This window comes from Candoia aspera, chromosome 1, assembly GCF_035149785.1.
Source record: "Candoia aspera isolate rCanAsp1 chromosome 1, rCanAsp1.hap2, whole genome shotgun sequence".
Taxonomy (NCBI): Eukaryota; Metazoa; Chordata; class Lepidosauria; order Squamata; family Boidae; genus Candoia; species Candoia aspera.
The window spans coordinates 203489158-203508138 of NC_086153.1; the positions used below are offsets into that span (position 1 = coordinate 203489158).

The window sequence follows — 18981 nt, forward strand, 5'->3', positions numbered from 1 at the left end:
GGGTCCATGACTAAAACATTTATTTCAGGACAAATAAAAACCATGGGGCACATGAGGAAGGAACTTGCTGTAGTGCATAGGAACAAAGACAAAGCTTTGGGGAGTTAGACCTTCAGTGCTGACTAAATGCCTGTTTTATATCCTGTTTCACAGAATAGCTACAAGTCTGACCTTCAGTGGCTGAGAGGCATTGGGTGGGTTCCTATTGGTTCCCTGGATAATGAAAAAGTCAGGAAGGCTGGAGAGATCCTAAGCGAAAAGTTGTATCGTCAACCTCCAGACAAATTCAAGTTTACAAGTGTGACAGATTCTCTGGAAATAGTTTTGGCCAAGCATAATGCTGAAAATATGAATAAGGTGAGCACAAATGGCCTGTTTTAGATATGTAGCTGTCTATTCAAAATGAAACTTTATGCAAGAGGTTTAAGAGATTAAATGTAACAATTAACATGGCACTTTTAAACCTCATATTGGCTTTTTCATTCTTTTTCTATTTTTAAGCTGTGCATTATGTTCAACATCAGTCAGAAACCCAATGACATTAGGTGACTAGTAAATGGAACAATTAAATAGGTAGACACAAATAATATGTATATTAGACAAAAGAACTGCAAACACATTTGCAGTTTTTCCATGAAGAATGTTTTCAAACATAAAGGGACTGGTGCATCCTTTAGATCCAGGATTCTTTTATTTGATACTAGCAATTAGAATTAATAGAATGATTTATTTAAGACCTTGTCACTAAAATCTGCAGTGCTTCCATTTGAGCAACACTGCAAATTTGTCAAAGTAGTCTTAAAGAAGTATCATTTTTCAAGATGTATGTAATCCACACATACAGCATTTGTTAAATACAAATCTTTGATGCTATTAATAGCTAAATGTATTTGTAAAATCAATAATCTACTACCTCATTTATCTTTGATAGAATTTAGAACTAGGGAGTGCTTTCTGATGTAATCTGCATTAATTATCAACACAGATCTGTGGAATGGGATGAAATATTCTGCTAAAAATGTATTAGGATTATTCTATTGAAATGTTATTGGTGGGAGGGGTAGGCTAGATTGTAATGTGTATTGGTTCAAAATGTGTTGGTATGTTCAAAATGAAAGAAATGTGTGGGTAAACTTGATACATTTTTTAGAAAAGTGCTTGACTATGGGGACATCTGTGGGGAGGGGGGTTGTGTGGAAGATGACAGCCGCACCTTTCTGATTGCAGACCTGCCTTTTTTATAAGCATTGCTCACATGGTGCACACAAAAAAGTGGTGGGACTTTGCACAGTTGTGGCTGCCATCTTGACTTTTTTGACATCCCCTGAGGATCGCCCTACTTGACAATAATGTAAATGTTCTCTAATATTGGTTATTGGTATCTCTGCTTGAGCTTTCAGAGTGAAAAAACAGGATTAGAGAAGAACCCAAATTGATTTCATTCCAATCCCTGTTTTATTTTCTTCCTTGTACTTTTTTTTGCAGCGTCTGTACACTGAAGCTTGGAATAATGACAAGACACAAATTCACATAATGCCTGATACCCCTGAAATCACTTTAGCAAGACAAAACAAGATCAACTACAGTGAGGTGAGGTCCCTGGATTGCAGCTCTACCAAACGTTCTGATTATATTGTGCACCCACTGCATGAAGAGCGTCCTCTGGGAGAAGATAACCAATTCCTGATGAAGAGCTGATAATCAGCTGCAGTAGAGTCCAGGACGGAGGGGAAGGGAGAAAGGCTAGTGAGAAAAGACAGCTTGGGGGGGTGGGAGAGAAAAGCCTGTGGGAATCCTGCTCATAGCTCGCCACTTCCTCAGCGTTCTTCTCACCAGTAGTCTAAAAGAGTGACGACATGCTTGGATGTTTTATGTCTGAACTAAGCATTTCTGGTTCCGTTTCTTACTAAAATAATCTTGAAGGAGTTGTGTAGTAAGAACTGTTACGTTCAGTCTGCCTGCCTCCCGTATAATGGCATTGTTCACCGTTAGGTAAGATCTGCAAATATTAATATTTTCCATTTTTTCTCTTTTTAAAAAGAATTTATATAAACTTTCCTTGGAAGAGGCAAGAAAGAGGGGCTATGATTTGCGAATCGATGCAATTCCAATTCAGTCTGCTAAGGCATCCAGAATTATTGCCAGTGATGTAAGTCTTTATTTTTGTGGGATGAAAATGAATTCTTCCATGTGGGAAAATTTTCTCTTTAAAAATCAGATCTTAACCATATATCCATGGAAGTCCTGATAAATTTAATGGGAATTCCTTCCAAGTAAAATTTGTTTAGGGCTTTACCATTCCAGCTGAATCCTATATACAGTAATTCAAAAACAAATCCTTTTTAATGTCAAAGCACTGAAAATGTTACCTAGATTGGTACTGAAATGTTTGCAAGAAGAAAACCAGGTTCAGCAAACACCAAATTCCCAACATTTCAACCCTGAACTACACGTATTGTCCACTACTCAGACCAGAAACTTCCTTTTTAACTATATATTTTTTAAATTTCAATTTCCCGAAGTTACTAAAGAGCTCAACAGTGAGTCTGTAACTTTGGGAAATTAAAATTTAAAAATATATGGACTGCAGATTTATTTCTTTATTTTAAGTTCCCAAGGGTAAGAACTTCACTTTGTAAAAAAAACACTGAAGCATAGGCTACTGTTCTCCTTGAAAAAGAAGCTACTATTGTAAGAACAATTGCCTATGCTTCAGTATTTTTTTTTACAAAGAAAATAAATCTGCAGTTCAAAGCTTAAAATCAGCGAAGTATTGCAGTTAACACAGAACACCCTGACTCTGATACAAACTCTTAAGAAGCAGCCTCAGTGCATCCTCCATGGATCAGCTAAGCTAAGTCACCTAAATTTCTTAATAGAGTTTATGAATAGATTGGTCACAGTTTGAAAAAAATGGGAAGTTGCTCCAAGGGAACAGGAGTTGTATCACTTCATGCTAGTTTTGGAAGCTATCAAATTTTCCTGCTAGGGAAGCAAACTGTAGTTCCTTCAGAACTATAGAATCAGCTCCTCAGGCAAATGGAATAGTTTTTAACTTCAGGCAGGAATGGCAGCATTTCTTGCTAGTAGACATAGAATTATACTTTAATTTGAATTAACTTTTAATATTTGGTTACGCACTATCAGTTGCAGCTCTTCAAGGAGTTGATATTGGCAAAAATGTTGAATAGTTCTCTTTCTCTCTCTTGTGATAATGGTTTCCCCTTAACCTTGTATCTTGTAAGCCCTCCAAACTATGGCATGAATTATTACAAAATTAATCTATATTCATGAAATATACTTTGTAGTACTTCCACAAAGCAAAGACATTTGAACATATATTAATCGCTATCAATCTCTCCAAGAACACCTTCCTTTGTCTTTGCAAATTCCACTAGGAAGCCAAATGTGCAAATGACAGATATTCAGAGTGCTCCATAGCCATTACACAGGGCAGAACAACACTAAAAATTCTTCTTTGCTCTAATTCAAAGCCATGAGTTATGGAGGCTGACACCCTTCTGAATCCAAAAGGAACATTACCTGTATATTGCTGCCCAAGTATCCTGCCTTGCGTCAAAGGTGTCCAGAACCCTTCACCATTATCAGAGTGTGATAAATGACAAAATAACCACCTTGAGTTAGCTAATTACCACTTATTCTTCTTGTATTTTCCTTCATTAAAGCAATTCTTCCTAAGAAAATAGAACAGACCCATGATGTACATATGCATAAAATGTATATTTTAACTTTGCTATTATAGTTCAGATACCAGAAAGAAACATAAGCAGATGACTTACTGTATGCTTGTGCATTTATTCCAGTACAAATACAAAGAAGGCTATCGCAAGCAACTTGGCCATCACATTGGAGCTCATTGTGTAGAAGACGATCCTAAAATTATGCATTGTATGAATGTTGCCAAGATGCAGAGTGAGAGAGAGTATAAGAAAGTCTTTGAGAAACTGAAGACCAAGTATAGCAGTCCTGTGGATATGCTGTCAATCTTGGGGGCAAAGAACTGCCAGAAACTGGTCAGCGATATTGATTATCGCAATTACTTACATGAATGGACATGTCTGCCAGATCAGAATGATGTCATCCATGCTAAGAAAGCTTATGATCTGCAGAGTGATGTGAGTATAATTTTGTCTTGGACCATACCAGTTGAGAGATGGGCAATCACACTGTCTCAGGCACATTTCTGCCACATGCGCATACAATATACGGATAGTAGTGGCAGCTAATTGTTTAACCCAAAGTGTTACGTGGATGAGCAGAGATGACTCTTCACTTAGGCTGCTCCATTATTTCATGGGCTTTTCTCTTTCTGTGGGTGTATATTAGAGAGTTATACAAAACTCTGGAGAACCATGAAAGAAATGCTATTATTGTCATCTGAAGCTTTGGTTTTGTTTGGTCCCAAATAGGATGTTCCTCACATACTCATGGAACACATACTTGTGTTTTTTTTCCTAAAACAGGGGGCATTATTTCACTGGATAAGATTAGGAATCTCATGAAAATGAATTATACCTTGGGCATTTTTCAAGATTTTCAAGGATTTTTTTTATATACAGTATATTCCCCACATCAGTAATATTTAGAATCTGTCATAAATGCCATCTGATCCAATTGTATTTCCAAAAATGCAGGATTACCTTTCTAATTAACTTCTAATTCACAGATTTGCTACAAATCAGACCTTGAATGGATTAAAGGCATTGGCTGGGTCCCTATTGGTTCACTGAATGTTGAGCATGCTAAGAAAGCAGGGGAGCTCCTGAGTGAAAAGAGGTACCGCCAGCCTCCGGAGAGTTTCAGCTTCACCAGTGTGACAGATTCTCTAGAAATGGAATTGGCCAGGCATAATGCCGAAACCATGAACAAGGTGAATTCTGGCTATACAACTGATAATTTAGCTTTTATAATTATTGCAAATATTATTTGGTGTGATTCAAAATAAAATTCAGAAGGTCAGAATTAACCCCAAGTTTCTACCAGTGCCACTGATTTCTGTTCTGTAACTTTGTAAATAAAATAATATGGCCATAAATGTACTGCTGGACAAAGTATATAGTTTGTATTGCACATCAACCATAATATGGTTATGACCTTTATATAGTCTTCTGCTGCAAAGAATTTTAGAGCCTCTTTCCTGGGGTTGTTGACTTCCTATTTTGCTTGGATGACAATTTCCAGAATTCCCAGCCAGGATATTAATAAGGAGACTAATTTGTATATCTCAGGGATTACAATGAACCGCATAGGGTCTTTGAACCACACCGGATTAAAAGAGGAACAATACAATTAATTCTTAATTAAACACAGGTTTTCCTAAAACAATCTGGATACAACATGCTGTCCCATAAAACATACAATATACTGTCACGGAATAATGAGATTCCTTCCTGGCATATTTTTGAATTTACTTGCAGAGGAAAACCTATCTGTCAGAATAGCTAGATAGCTAGAATACTGACTAATAAATAGCCATCACTTTGTGCTAATTCTCTTTCTGATGTTGTTCTGCAGCGGCTGTATACTGACGCTTGGAATAAAGATAAATGCACGATCCATGTCATGCCTGATACACCAGAAATTGTCCTAGCGAAGCTCAACAAATTAAACTATAGCCAGGTGGGTATAAGGACGAGTAAAAGCCACTGGAAGAACTGTGTCTCCTTCAAGGACTTGCAGGCAATGGCAACATTTACTGCAGGGCCTGGGGTCACAATTGGGTTGTTTGGGGATTCAGTTTCCTGAGTTGGCCCAGAAGAGCTTCCATCAATACAGTGCAGATAAATCAAGAAGGACATTTCTGCTAAGGAATAGGACATTTTCTTTATTTCCATGTGTAGCAAAAAAGCTGAGCAGCACTGAAACCAAACTTTTCTTCTTTTTCACAGAAATTGTACAGGCTGGCCATGGAGCAAGCAAAAAAGGATGGCTATGACCTGCGCCTTGATGCTATCCCAATTCAAGCTGCCAAAGCTTCAAGAGCTATTGCCAGTGATGTAGGTGGCCATTTGGCTCCATAAAGAGCAATGATTATTAAAGGAAACTTTTTGAAAAACAGCAAATCAATTGGTGTGATTTAAACTGCTGGTTGCTACCTATAAAGCAATACATGGCATAAGGGTTACTTGAAGGACCGCCTGTCTCCCATAGTATCTGCCCAACTGGTTTGATCTGGTAGGGTTGGCACGCTCCAGGTTCTGTTGATTCAACAATGCCACCTATTGGGACCCTGGAAGTACACCTTCTCTGTAACAGTGCCTGCCCTCTGGAATGATGTTCCCCCCTCCCAATATTTGAATGGTTCCCATCCTGCTAGTGTTTTGAAGGACCTTAAAGACTTGGCTCTTCACCCAAGCTTTTGGAGAGGATGATTGATGCCTCTTTTTCCTTTTCGTTCCCTTCTGGGTTTGTTTTCTTTGCCATCGTTGTTCCTTTGTCCTGTGCTGTTTTTGTGTTTTTTGTATTGTTCTCTGCACCAAAAGAACAACCATATTGAATTAGTCTTCAGCTATGACCTGAAAATGGATGAGAGATTCCATTTTCTAATACAGTTTTGATACAAGTCCATGGAAAAGATTCATGGAGAAGTTCATTTTAAAATGATGGTGGGGTCTCATTTTCATTCTTTAAAAAAATGCTTAATAATATTACAATCCATGTAGTTTTTAATCTGCGATTTAAATATATGTGTTTATTTCAGTACATATACAAAGAAGGCTATCGCAAGCAACTTGGCCATCACATTGGAGCTCATTGTGTAGAAGACGATCCTAAAATTATGCATTGTATGAATGTTGCCAAGATGCAGAGTGAGAGAGAGTATAAGAAAGTCTTTGAGAAACTGAAGACCAAGTATAGCAGTCCTGTGGATATGCTGTCAATCTTGGGGGCAAAGAACTGCCAGAAACTGGTCAGCGATATTGATTATCGCAATTACTTACATGAATGGACATGTCTGCCAGATCAGAATGATGTCATCCAAGCTAGGAAAGCTTATGATCTGCAGAGCGATGTGAGTATGAGATGGAAAACATAGTGAACATGTGACTAATGTGAAATGGACGCATTGGTGTTCTTCTACTGAGATTGGTCGGTGTTCATTAAAAAGTCATGTTTGCAGGATGGATGGGAAATTATTTGAAGCTTTCCTTCTCTCCCTACAACTCTCTGCCCTACCACCCTTGCAGTTCCAAATGATTCCTCAGATCTCTGAAACAGACTTATGTGGTATACAGGATGCTACATGTGGGGAGGACTTGCACGTATATTCTTTTTAGTTCTGTGGAAGATAATTCTGTCAGCTGACATATATATTTGAATACAGAGCAAGTTTTCCTCTTGCTACAACCCACTTTAGTGAGTCATTGTATCACAGGTCAATCACCTCAGTTTGAACTTCAGTTCACCCTGCTGCAACTTAGACAGTACTTGTAAAACAGGCTTCGGATTTTTTTTCCTTTCCCATCTCATTAGATATATTTAATCTCTCGTTTCTTACTGGTAGTTCACAGATCTGTCGATTTCATATTCTTGTGGTTTCTGAAATTTGGTTTGCTCGGTTACCATATTCACTTCATCTTTTCTAAAAATAAGTGTGCAATAAAATTTATGTGTGGTTCTATGTACTTTTCTCCTAAGAGAATATTTTATGCCTAATATGCCATTTTTACAAAGAATTTTCTGTAAATTTTCTATATTATTTTCATCTATATGCATTATACAGATTTTCCATAATATAACTTTGTACTGGGGTAATGTAATGGTATGTGGGAAAGACCTTGGGAGTCAGGGCGAAGAGATGCTGCCTAGAAAACAGTCAGATAAGAGACAGCATAGCCCACAGCTGGAGAGTGGGTGGGGCAAGAGGCTAAGAAGGGACCCTCGCAAAATTCCTGGGCTGTAAAGGAGAGAGCAGGAGATTTATACTTTCAGACTTGCAAGATTCTGTTAATGTAGCTTTACAATAAAGTAGAATTAGCATATCTGGTCATGCTTCCTGTCTAGTCTACCTGGTAAGGCAGACAGATAACTGTGTTACACAATTCAGTTATGCATTTTGAAGCATGACTAGGTTTTGGTTTTTATTTTGGATTGTTTATTTTATTTTGGATATGTTTTTTTTAATTTTTTAAATAAAAAATGAAATAAACATATTAAAGGAGAGTTGGGATTCTGCCCCTCTCCACTATTGATTTTTCATTATTTACTCATTACATTTGCCTTAAATGGATAGTTAATTGCAGCATTAAACTTAATATGGTTTTGGTTGTCATTATTATTCCTTAAATATGCATATCATGATGCTTATTTGTATTTTATAACATGTAAGGCTGCTGAAAATCAAATCAGTCAATTCATAAGGTGAATTTCAGCATCAGAGATCATTTTTCATCTGAAGTTTTTAACATTAAATTCCTAATTCAATTAGCCAGAAACGTTGTTTCAAGAGTTGTTGTAATGCATGTGTTTGTTGACTTCTCTAAACACAGCTCATTGCTATTTATGATTCAGGCTCTTTACAAGTCAGATCTGGAATGGCTGAAAGGCATTGGCTGGGTGCCTCTTGGTTCACTGAATGTAGAACATGTCAAGAGAGCTGGAGAGATCCTAAGTGAAAAGAAATATCGGCAACCATGTGATGAAATTAAATTTACCTCTATCACAGATGCTTGGGATGTAGAATTGGCGAAGCATAATGCTGAGATTATGAGCAAGGTAGGTTTTCTGAACAGGAATAACCAGTGTTCCATAACAAGCGATAATTTGCTTAGGAAATGGAATGATAACATCCTGCATTTGGAAGGGGCTATTTAGCCTTGCTTGGTGGCAAAATCCAAATAAAATCATCCTTGGCTGATGGCTTTCTAGCTTCTGCTTGAATACAGGTAGGGAAGGGGACCCCCCACCACTGGTAGTTAGTTCCACTATTGAACTACTCTAATCGTTATGAAATTGGACTTTCACACCAGTTGGATTGCAGCTCCCATAATTTCCAGCCAGTATGACTATTGACTGTATTGAAAAAAATAACAGTATAGAATATCTCAGAGGAAGAAATAGCAGCAAGGACAAATGATGCCAAGGAATGTGAAGATAAAGAAGGGATCACTGCATCATGAAAAATGAGCTGAAATCATGGAATTGTATATGCAAGGAATCACAAATATCACTTCTCTCTAAAAACCTCTGGTAGTTTTTGGCACATGAATCAAAGTAGCCTAAGGAATGTCTACCAAAGGCAAGATTTGATTTGGATGCTGCTTTGATGTGTTGGAAATCCATCTGCATTTTTTCTAATTCCTTGAGCACATGTGCTTTGCCTCAGGCCCAAAGTAGAGTTCTGCTTTGGAAAATTGGAGGATTCAGATGCTCTGAGTTGACTTTCTTTGATAAACCTGGGGTCTTGAACATAGGAGCTGTTTTAAACACATTCAGCCACAACATCTGAACCAGAAAAAAACTGTAAATAAAGTCGGTAAATTATAATGTACCATATTGTACATCTAAATTAGAAGCATAGTTCAATACATTAGTCCAGAAAATTTCCCTTGTTGAGTTTCATTAAAAAATTTAGATAACATTTTTAATGAATATGAATTTGCTTGATTTTATAGCCTCACACTACTTTTCAATTCATATTTCCTTTAGACAAAATTCAAACTTTTTTTCCTTATTCTCTCACAGCGATTATACACTGAAGCCTGGGATGCTGATAAAATCAACATTCATGTCATGCCAGATACCCCAGAAATTCTGCTGGCCAAGGCAAATTCTGCCAATATCAGCCATGTAAGAGGATGTTAAAATTGTTTGAATATTTAATAATTTGTGGACTTGCTTTCACTTTAAGGTAAAGGTAAAGGTTTCCCTTGACATTAAGTCCAGTCATGTCCGACTCTAGGGGACGGTGCTCATCTCCATTTCAAAGCCAAAGAGCCGGCGTTTGTCCGTAGACACTTCCGTGGTCATGTGGCCGGCATGACTAAACGGAACACTGTTACCTGCCCACTGAAGCAGTACCTATTAATCTACTCACACTGGCATGTTTTCGAACTGCTAGGTTGGCAGGAGATGAGACTAGCAACGGGAGCTCACCCTGTCACGCAGATTTGAACCACCGACCTTCCGATCGGCAAGCTCAGCAGCTCAGCGGTTTAACCCGCAGCACCACTGCGTCCCACTGCTTTCACTTTACAAGATCAAATATATACTGTATGAACAAATTGATTTTAACGTCTAGATGCTGTAGGTGAATTTACACTCAGGTGTCTTTTTATCATATCCTCTACAGAAACTTTATGTCCAAGGATGGGAAGAGACCAAGAAGAAAGGGTATGACCTGAGAATCGACGCCATTCCAATTAGAGTAGCAAAGGCTTCGAGGGATATCGCTAGTGATGTGAGCAGATGCTTCCATGTCATATTTCCATCCAGTAGCTTCCCTAAAGTTTTTCACAAAGTAGCTACACAAATAAAAAAATTAATGGAATAGACAAGCGGACTTTAGAAAGATGACACAGGTCCAGTAGACTGACCCAGAATGATATGTAACAAGGCTGTATCTCCTATAGCTGTAAATGGCAAGAGCATAGAGAGATAAATTTAAGATAAAAGTCTGTTGACTTTTGCCATTAGGATGCATTATTTGTCCCAGCCGAAGTAACATGGGGTAAATTTTTCATAACAAAACCTGTGCTAAGACAGCACAGTTTCTTAGCCCAATGCTTTAAATGCTCATTTAGAGTTCCCTTCTGGCAGATAAAAAGAAGACTGGAAGATGAAGAAATCTGCTTTCCTATTTGATTTTTGCAATTGGGATCATTCTGTGTATCAGGCAAAGTACAGGCTCCCCCCCCCCCAATAAAAAACTGTTGTAGAAAAGTGGATGTTAAGATTCCTTCTTCTGATACCATGGTACAAAGGGCTTTTTACTATATTTTACTGTGATATTCAAATGTCCCTAAAGTATTAGTCAACAGTTGAACAGGAGTTGAAACAGTATGACATTTTGAAGAAATCTGAATTCAGTTTTGCCTCCTTCTCTTGGTTTTTGTAACTTTAGTAGCTAAATAGTTGTTAGCTTTTCTAGTAACATTTATATTCATTCCAAAATGTATTGTTCTCTCTTACAGTATAAATACAAAGAAGCACATGAGAAGCAGAGAGGGCATTATGTTGGGCTTCAAAGATTTCAAGATGATCCCAAGTTGGTGTGGTTCGCACATGCAGGCATGATTCTGAGTGATCTGGAGTACAAGAAGAACTATGAGAAATGCAAAGCAATGATCCATAGTCCTGTTGACATGCTGTCAATCTTGGGGGCTAAGGATTGTCAGAAGTTGGTTAGTGATGTGGACTACCGCACACACTTACATGAATGGACTTGCCTGCCAGACCAGAATGATGTCATTCAAGCAAAGAAAGCATATGACCTGCAGAATGATGTATGTACAGTTCAAAAACGTAAAATGTATATGTCTATTTGACTAGGACTATTATTTAGTGGAAGAACATGTGACTGGCATGCAAAAGGTCCCCAGATCAATCTGTCCCTGAGAATGGAGAGCAGCTGACACACTAGATAATGGTACAACTTCCAACAAGATAGAGAAATTTCTCAGCAAATTCCTGAATGTAATTTACACCCCAACTCTGGAATAAGCTACATTAAATCCATTGCATTGTTATTTGCAACTGTCCTAACAGTCAGGAACCATGCTGAGACGAGGAATAGGTCTCTAGTGTTTTATTACTGCTACATTAGACAGAAAATCCTAACAAACTGAAGAAGCATGGGAAAAACCCAGACAGATAAACCCCAAAAGTTAAGGCGGGTCTGATCTGTGTCTCTTTGAATGGCTGCTTAACTCCTCAGTACTACGCATGCATTTTCCCCCCTGGATAGGGGCCCCCTCCTGCTCGCCATCAGTACTCATGACAGCAACTCTGTGCATTTGCTTGGCAATAAGCCCCGTGTGTGTGTGTGTATGTGTGTGTGCATGTGCGCTTTAAAGTCAGGTTTTGACTCCTGGCGACTGTCTGCACTAGTCCCTGCAGTTATCTTGGCAAGGTTTTTGGGAAGTGGTTTGCCCTTGCCTCCTTGCTAGGGCTGAGAGAGAGGGACTGGCCCAAGGTCACCCAGCTGGCTTTGTGCCTAAGGTGGGACTCGAACTCTCAGTCTCCTGGTTTCTAGCCTGGTGCCTTCACCACTGCACCAAAGTGGCTCTCTTAGCTCTCTCTTAAGCCTCATGGGGCTTTTTAAAAATGATGTGCTAGGATTGCATTACTGGAATAATATAAGTCACCCGTAGCATTGTACTGGAATCTGACCTCCAAGTGTTTCTATGGCATAGACCACCCAGAGTTGCAGGGATTCAGGCAGCATATACATTTATCATTATCACTATCATTATTGTCCCGACATACAAGTCTGTGAGGTGGCAGACACAAATAAAATCTCACTAGGCTTTGGTCAAGAATCCTTGGATTCTGAAAGGAACTATGGATATTGCTGAATGGCACAATCCATTGCCTCATTTATAACCTGATGTGTAGAGGCCTAGCTGTGCATGGGAGCTGCATTTTATTTGAGTGGGAATTATCTCTGATGAAATGAATGTGAATGTCTTTACTGGAAAAGAAATTGGATAGGTTGATCAAAGCATTCATTGTCCTGGTGAACTGAGATTACTTATACCACCATGACCCCAATCCCCTGTTCTGCCTAGGAAATGCAGAATTTTTCTTCTTTACAGAATCTGTACAAGTCAGACTTGGAATGGCTGCGTGGTATTGGCTGGATGCCAGAAGGTTCTGTGGAAGTCCAACGAGTGAAGAATGCCCAGGATCTGCTGAATGAAAGACTCTACCGGCAGCCTCCGGATTCTCTGAAATTTACATCTATTGTTGACTCCCCGGATATTGTCCTGGCTAAGGCCAATGCTCTGATGCAGAGTAAGGTGAGCAGTATTTGTCACGCAGCAGTTATTTGGGGTCACTTAGGTTTCCATTTAAAATCAGGTTTCAATTCATCTGAAGTGAGATACATGTTTCTATTATGTCAGCCCTCTGAAAGAGTGCAGAAACTGCAGTTTCGATTATTCTTATAGAATATATACTTTGCTAGATTGTTGTACAAGGATTACTGTCCCCCATTATAAATATTGTCACTGAAGGCAGAGAAAGCTTTAAAAAAAAATCCAAACACTTACTACCAACTTGTTCCAGCTTTAGTTGTAATTGTGGTAGATCCCTTTAAACATTAAATGGAGAATATTTTTAGGGGGGTTGGGGGCTTCAGAGGGGAGCACTTTACACATTTTGGCTGGCTATGTTTTACCAGACAGTTTTCGAGATTTTCTTTGTTGTTATAAAATTATTGTATGCCTATTTTAGGACTTATATTACATTTTTTCATGCATTTTCTATTTCAGAGTGGTAGAAAAACATGTCTGAAAAAGCAAACGTTCTGGGCTTTTAAAATGAAAATAGCTGTTCCGATCTTCTATACACCCACAGCCCATCTTGTATACTGTCCATAGAAATACTGTCTGTTTCTTTAGAACTTACACTGAAGAAAATGGGCCATTTTGAATCTGAATGAAGGTTTAATTCTTAAACCGTGGGAATAGGAGCAAAGATGCATATGAGGTTTTTTTCCCTATGGTTTATATAACGCACTTATAAGGGAGTTACCTTTTGCTTCAGATTTGGATACTTTAGGTCGACCTAAATTCCTTTCAATCACTGATTAGCAGGCTTTCCTGACCAGGACTTCGCAATAAATATTTCACACAGCTAAGCTTGGTTCCTTGACTAGAACTCTGCAGATATCTCAGTTTAGCTAGATAGGAAAATTTATTGCAGATTACAATGAAGCCAAATTAAACAGTTGGTTGCTCACTGCCAGTGTGGCATTGTCAGTGCTTCTTTTACCCCCTTTGTAAAAGAAGGGGGTAAATCAGACCCATTGCTTTCTACCCTCCCCATGAATTCTTCTGCAATTCTTAGTGGCCTTGAAGCCAAACAGTTGAACGTCACCCGAATTCTCACATGGTTTGAATGACAATGTGTCCAACTTCAAATGAGGATATTTTTGTCAATAAAGTGTTTTGAAAAATATAATATATCCTACCAATGATAAATATTTTGGTTTTTTTTCTCCCTTTAGGCTTTATATCATGAACTTTGGGATAAAGAAAAGACACAGTTCATCCTTCCAGCTGACACGCCTGAGATGCTTCTGTCCAAAGCAAATTCTGTCAACTACAGTAAAGTAAGAAATTAAAGAATTAAATATGAATTGGCTTCCAAGATCTCCCCTGATTCTTCTTCCTCTTCTAAGGATGAGTCTTCTGTGAGAGTTTATGACACTCTCCAAATCTATAATTATATGAATATAAATTTGACAATGTAAGGGTACTTTTGTAAGCAATTTTTATTAAGACTAACATGAAAAGCATTTCCCTATCATAATGATCCCATAAATTTACCATTGCTTGCAATGAGAACCACAGCCCAAGGATCTTAATGTATAAACTAATATTCCATAATTCTTTATAAATATGACATGCATTGATATGGAATACGCGTTATTTATTTTTCTTCACAGAAACATTACCAACTTGGCTGGGAGGAGGTGAAGAAGAAAGGTCATGACTTAAGATTGGATGCCATTGAAATTCAGCATGCCAAGGCTTCTAGGGATATTGCTAGTGAGGTATTGTCTGCTATTCTATGGCATTTCCACAAAGTTATTTTCTAAAAAATTTATATGTTTAGTTAATATTTTATCAAGAAGGATCAGATTGAAACCTGGCAATAAAGCCAGCAGATGTCAATATCATTGATTATAGTTTATTCTTCAAGCACTGGTTGTTGGTAGATAATAACTATATAAGAAAGAGACATTATGCAGTGTGTAAAGTTTTGAAATGTGATAGATTATGTATGTTTTATAAAGCTGATGTTTATATTTCATCATTAGTACAAGTACAAAGAAGGTTACCGTAAGCAAGTGGGACACCACGTGGGATTCCGGAACATCCACGATGATCCCAAGCTAGTGCTGGCGATGCGTGTAGCCAAACTGCAGAGTGAGAGGGAGTACAAGAAATACTTTGAGAAGTCTAAAACCAAGTACAATATCCCAGTGGACATGTTGTCCCTCTTGTTGGCCAAGAAATGTCAGAAGCTGGTCAGTGACATTGATTACCACCACTACCTCCATGAGTGGACATGTCTGCCTGACCAGAATGATGTCATCCAAGCCAAGAAAGCCTATGGTCTACAGAGCGACGTGAGTAGGAAGTTACTACGTCTACAATTATAATCGTTTGCCTATTAGTTTATTTAATCTCACACTGCATTTGTTGGGTTATTACTGTTGCATCTGCAGTGATCCAAACCCCGCATGCAATTTTGGCAACGTCCAGCCATCTTCAAAAGAACCTCACTTGTGGTTGAATGTTAGATAACACAGAGCTGGCTATCCATAAACAGAGAATCACTTGCACAGAATTATGATTTTTTTTTGCTGTATTCCTGTCTATTGTCCATTTGCTTTAAATTTCTGGGAACATTTTGGTGTAAAAAAATTAGATAAACCTGTGATGGATCTGTGCTGCTCTGCACTGAACAGGAATTATCAGAACCAAAGTTACTTTACAAAATGTATAACATTCCATAGCTGACCTTTTTTGAAGATATGCTACTTAGAAAGAGGACCAAGAGGAGTACATGTTTAAAATACCCTCACAAATTAGTATGAGAAAGCTTTTTATGCTTTTTATTGTTTTATTATTGTTTGTATGCCACCCGTGTTATGTTATGTTACATAAGATGGACTATATAAATCATGAATAAATAAAAACTAAGTAAGTAAGTGTATGACACAAACAGTTGTGGCAACTGAGTGGCTGTGTGTTGAGGTATGAGTAATTGTAAATTAGTTTTGAGTAGAGGAGCCACAGTGGTGTTTCAAAGAAATATCTTAATAATAGCCTGATGGGTTCCTTTGTAGAATCTTTACAAGTCAGATCTGGAATGGCTCCGTGGGATTGGATGGATGCCTGAAGGCTCTGTGGATGTGCTCAGAGTGAAAAGGGCTCAGGATCTCGTGAATGAGAGATTGTACAAACTACGACCAGACGCTCTGAAATTTACCAGCATAGCTGACCCACCTCCAGTCATCCAGGCTAAGATCAATGCCCAACAGATCAGTGAGGTAAACTGAAATGTAGTCACTACCTCTGTGTAATGTGTGAAATGGCAGAGAGAGGTGGCTGAGATACAGTGGCCTTTGAAAAATTAAAGGGATTTTCCTAGAGCAGTTGAAAATTATTCTTCCTTCCTCCCTTTCTTAGAACCTGTATCGTGAAGCGTGGGATCAAGAGAAGGCACAGATCCATCTTCCTGTCGATACCCCTATAATGCTGCAGTCGAAGATTAATGCTGTGAATGTTAGCAATGTAAGATAATTAACGAAGTCTATGCCGTCTCTTGTTAACCGTATCAATATTCCTTTGTTTGTTACATTGTCTTAGTCATATTCTCCTTCTGTTAATTGTTGTTAAAAACATAAAGGTATTTGACTTATAAGTTACATGTCTATTCCCACATATATTTATATTTTAAGTAACAACAATGACACTGATGCTTGAGCCTCAGCAATCAAAGAAACATATATAGAGATTTAAAATTGTCTTGTCATTAATTTATTTGACAGATCATGCATATATGATGATTTTAAAAAATAGTTTTAAATAAAATACAGATCACTGCAATACCAACAGAATATATGTATATGCACCTGCACCTGCACACATATACAGTAGTTATATAGGAGAAAAGAACATTATGGCAAGTAAAATAAACTAAAGATAGCAAAAAAGGAAAAAAAATAATGAAGAAAAAAATCCATATCCTAAGTTTTCCTGTATGCTAGAAACCCCAGAGATGAAGACCGTACTAGATATGCATGTTATATGGAAATATCTCTGTTTAATGTACATGATAAATATTCATTTATTTATTATTATTTCTGAGTAGGTATGCACAGAGGAGTGTACTTTTGAGGAACATCTGTAGTTTATTGGCACTCATTCAGCCTTTTATGATTGTATTGAAGTTGTGCATGGATTTTAATTGCAGAAACATTATACCGGAGCCTGGGATGAGGCCAAAGCAAAAGGTTATGACTTTAAAGTTGACGCTCTTTCATTCAAGCATGCAAAATCTTCCAGAGAAATTGCCAGTGAGGTATGAGCTCTGTTTAAATTTTGCCTCTAAAATGACCGTATATTTTCATATTACACAGATGGCAAGGAGTGCAACTAGTTAATGTCATCTGAAACACACAATAATTCAACAGTTTATATGTTGCTGTTCAAGCATATGATGCTCTTGCACAATTTCCTTCATTTTTTTACATTTATATGTTTAGAAATTTGAGTTTTTAATATCATTTTAAACTCAAGCATCTTAATGCATCTTTTATCCTCAACTTCCAAAGAGATAACCATTGAAATATTTAAATAAAAGGGAATATTCTATGCTGTAATGATTTTGCATTCAAGAAATGTTACTTTCTGCTGCCATTTTTAAAAGGGGAGATCACTGCTTATTAATTAATTAATTAATCAAATTTCTCTGCTGCCCATCTTGTACACAATGACTCTGGGCAGCTTACAAATAATAAATAGCAGTCAGTAAAACAGTACAATATAAAATCAATACAGTAAAAATATACTTAAATAGCAATAAAAATATAAAAATACAAGATATAAAATGTGAAATTCAAGATGGGAATCGGATGTTGTACTTGGCACAATCACTGTACCAGCCACCCCCAAGAATGGCAATCCGCCCCCCCATCCCAAGTGAGGTGGCATAGCCATGTTTTCACCCCCTTCTGGAAGGCCAGGAGAGTGGGAGCCTGTCTTACCTCTGGGTTTAAGCTATTACACAGGGCAGGTGCCACGGCAGAAAAGGCCCTCCTCCTGGACCCTGCCAATCGGCAATCCCTCATGGACAGAGTCTGCAACATGCCTTCTCTGCTTGACTGGGTGGGGCAAGTCGATGTGATGGGGGTGAGGTGGTTCCTCAGGTAACCCGGCCCCATGCCATGTAGGGCTTCAAAGGTGATAACCAACACCTTGAATTGGACCTGGAAGCAAACTGGTACTCAATGCAGCTCGCATAGCAGCGGTGTTATATGTGCCCTCCTTGGGGCTCCCAAGACTGCCTGTGCGGCCACATTCTGGACCAGCTGCAGCTTCTGGATACTCTTCTGGGGTAGCCCCATATAGAGCTCTTTTACAATGTTTTACAATCGTTTATAATTAAACCATTATAAAACAATATAAAATATTGTTTTATAATGGTTTAATAATCTATATCATGATGTTGTTGCAAAACTTGCAAAACAACATTCCTAAAGATTCATGCACTCGAAATACTACTGAATGGTTACTTTTGGATGATGGATTCGGCCCGTTCCTTCACTCGAGGTCCCCAGATCATTAAAATACCATTTTTCACACTAACTGGGATTATCCTAATTGTTTCATCATCTCTTTTCTCTGTTTTCCTCTTCAGTATAAATACAAAGAAACCCACGAGAGACAGAAAGGTCATTACATTGGGTGCCCTTCAGTCAAGGCAGATCCTAAACTTTCATGGGCTGCTCGAGTAATGAAGATGCAAAATGACCGTCTCTACAAGCAAGCATACCAGAATTCAAAAGCCAAGATCACCATCCCTGTTGACATGGTGGCTATCCAGGCAGCCAAGCAAGGCCAGGCTTTAGCGAGCGACATTGATTACCATCATTACTTGCACGAGTGGTCTTGTCTGCCAGATCAGAACGACGTGATCCAAGCAAAGAAAGCATATGAACTTCAAAGTGATGTAAGTACACCTGCGTTTTACAAGATCACGTAGATGGATCACACATGGGCA

The 18981-nt window shown here is 38.2% G+C and overlaps 1 protein-coding gene across 1 annotated transcript in view; it reads left to right on the forward strand.

Annotated features, from left to right (window-relative positions):
• NEB (nebulin) overlaps positions 1-18981 on the forward strand; it is a 207492-nt gene that overhangs the window by 84066 nt on the left and 104445 nt on the right. Inside the window, exons 62-81 of the mRNA XM_063318368.1 lie at positions 154-357; positions 1486-1590; positions 2042-2149; positions 3825-4136; positions 4688-4891; positions 5536-5640; positions 5910-6017; positions 6722-7033; positions 8533-8736; positions 9706-9810; positions 10313-10420; positions 11154-11465; positions 12777-12980; positions 14192-14296; positions 14633-14740; positions 15008-15319; positions 16043-16246; positions 16386-16490; positions 17173-17280; positions 18619-18930. Of these exons, the coding sequence (XP_063174438.1) occupies positions 154-357; positions 1486-1590; positions 2042-2149; positions 3825-4136; positions 4688-4891; positions 5536-5640; positions 5910-6017; positions 6722-7033; positions 8533-8736; positions 9706-9810; positions 10313-10420; positions 11154-11465; positions 12777-12980; positions 14192-14296; positions 14633-14740; positions 15008-15319; positions 16043-16246; positions 16386-16490; positions 17173-17280; positions 18619-18930 (3645 nt within the window). The remainder of the gene's footprint in view (positions 1-153; positions 358-1485; positions 1591-2041; positions 2150-3824; positions 4137-4687; positions 4892-5535; positions 5641-5909; positions 6018-6721; positions 7034-8532; positions 8737-9705; positions 9811-10312; positions 10421-11153; positions 11466-12776; positions 12981-14191; positions 14297-14632; positions 14741-15007; positions 15320-16042; positions 16247-16385; positions 16491-17172; positions 17281-18618; positions 18931-18981) is intronic.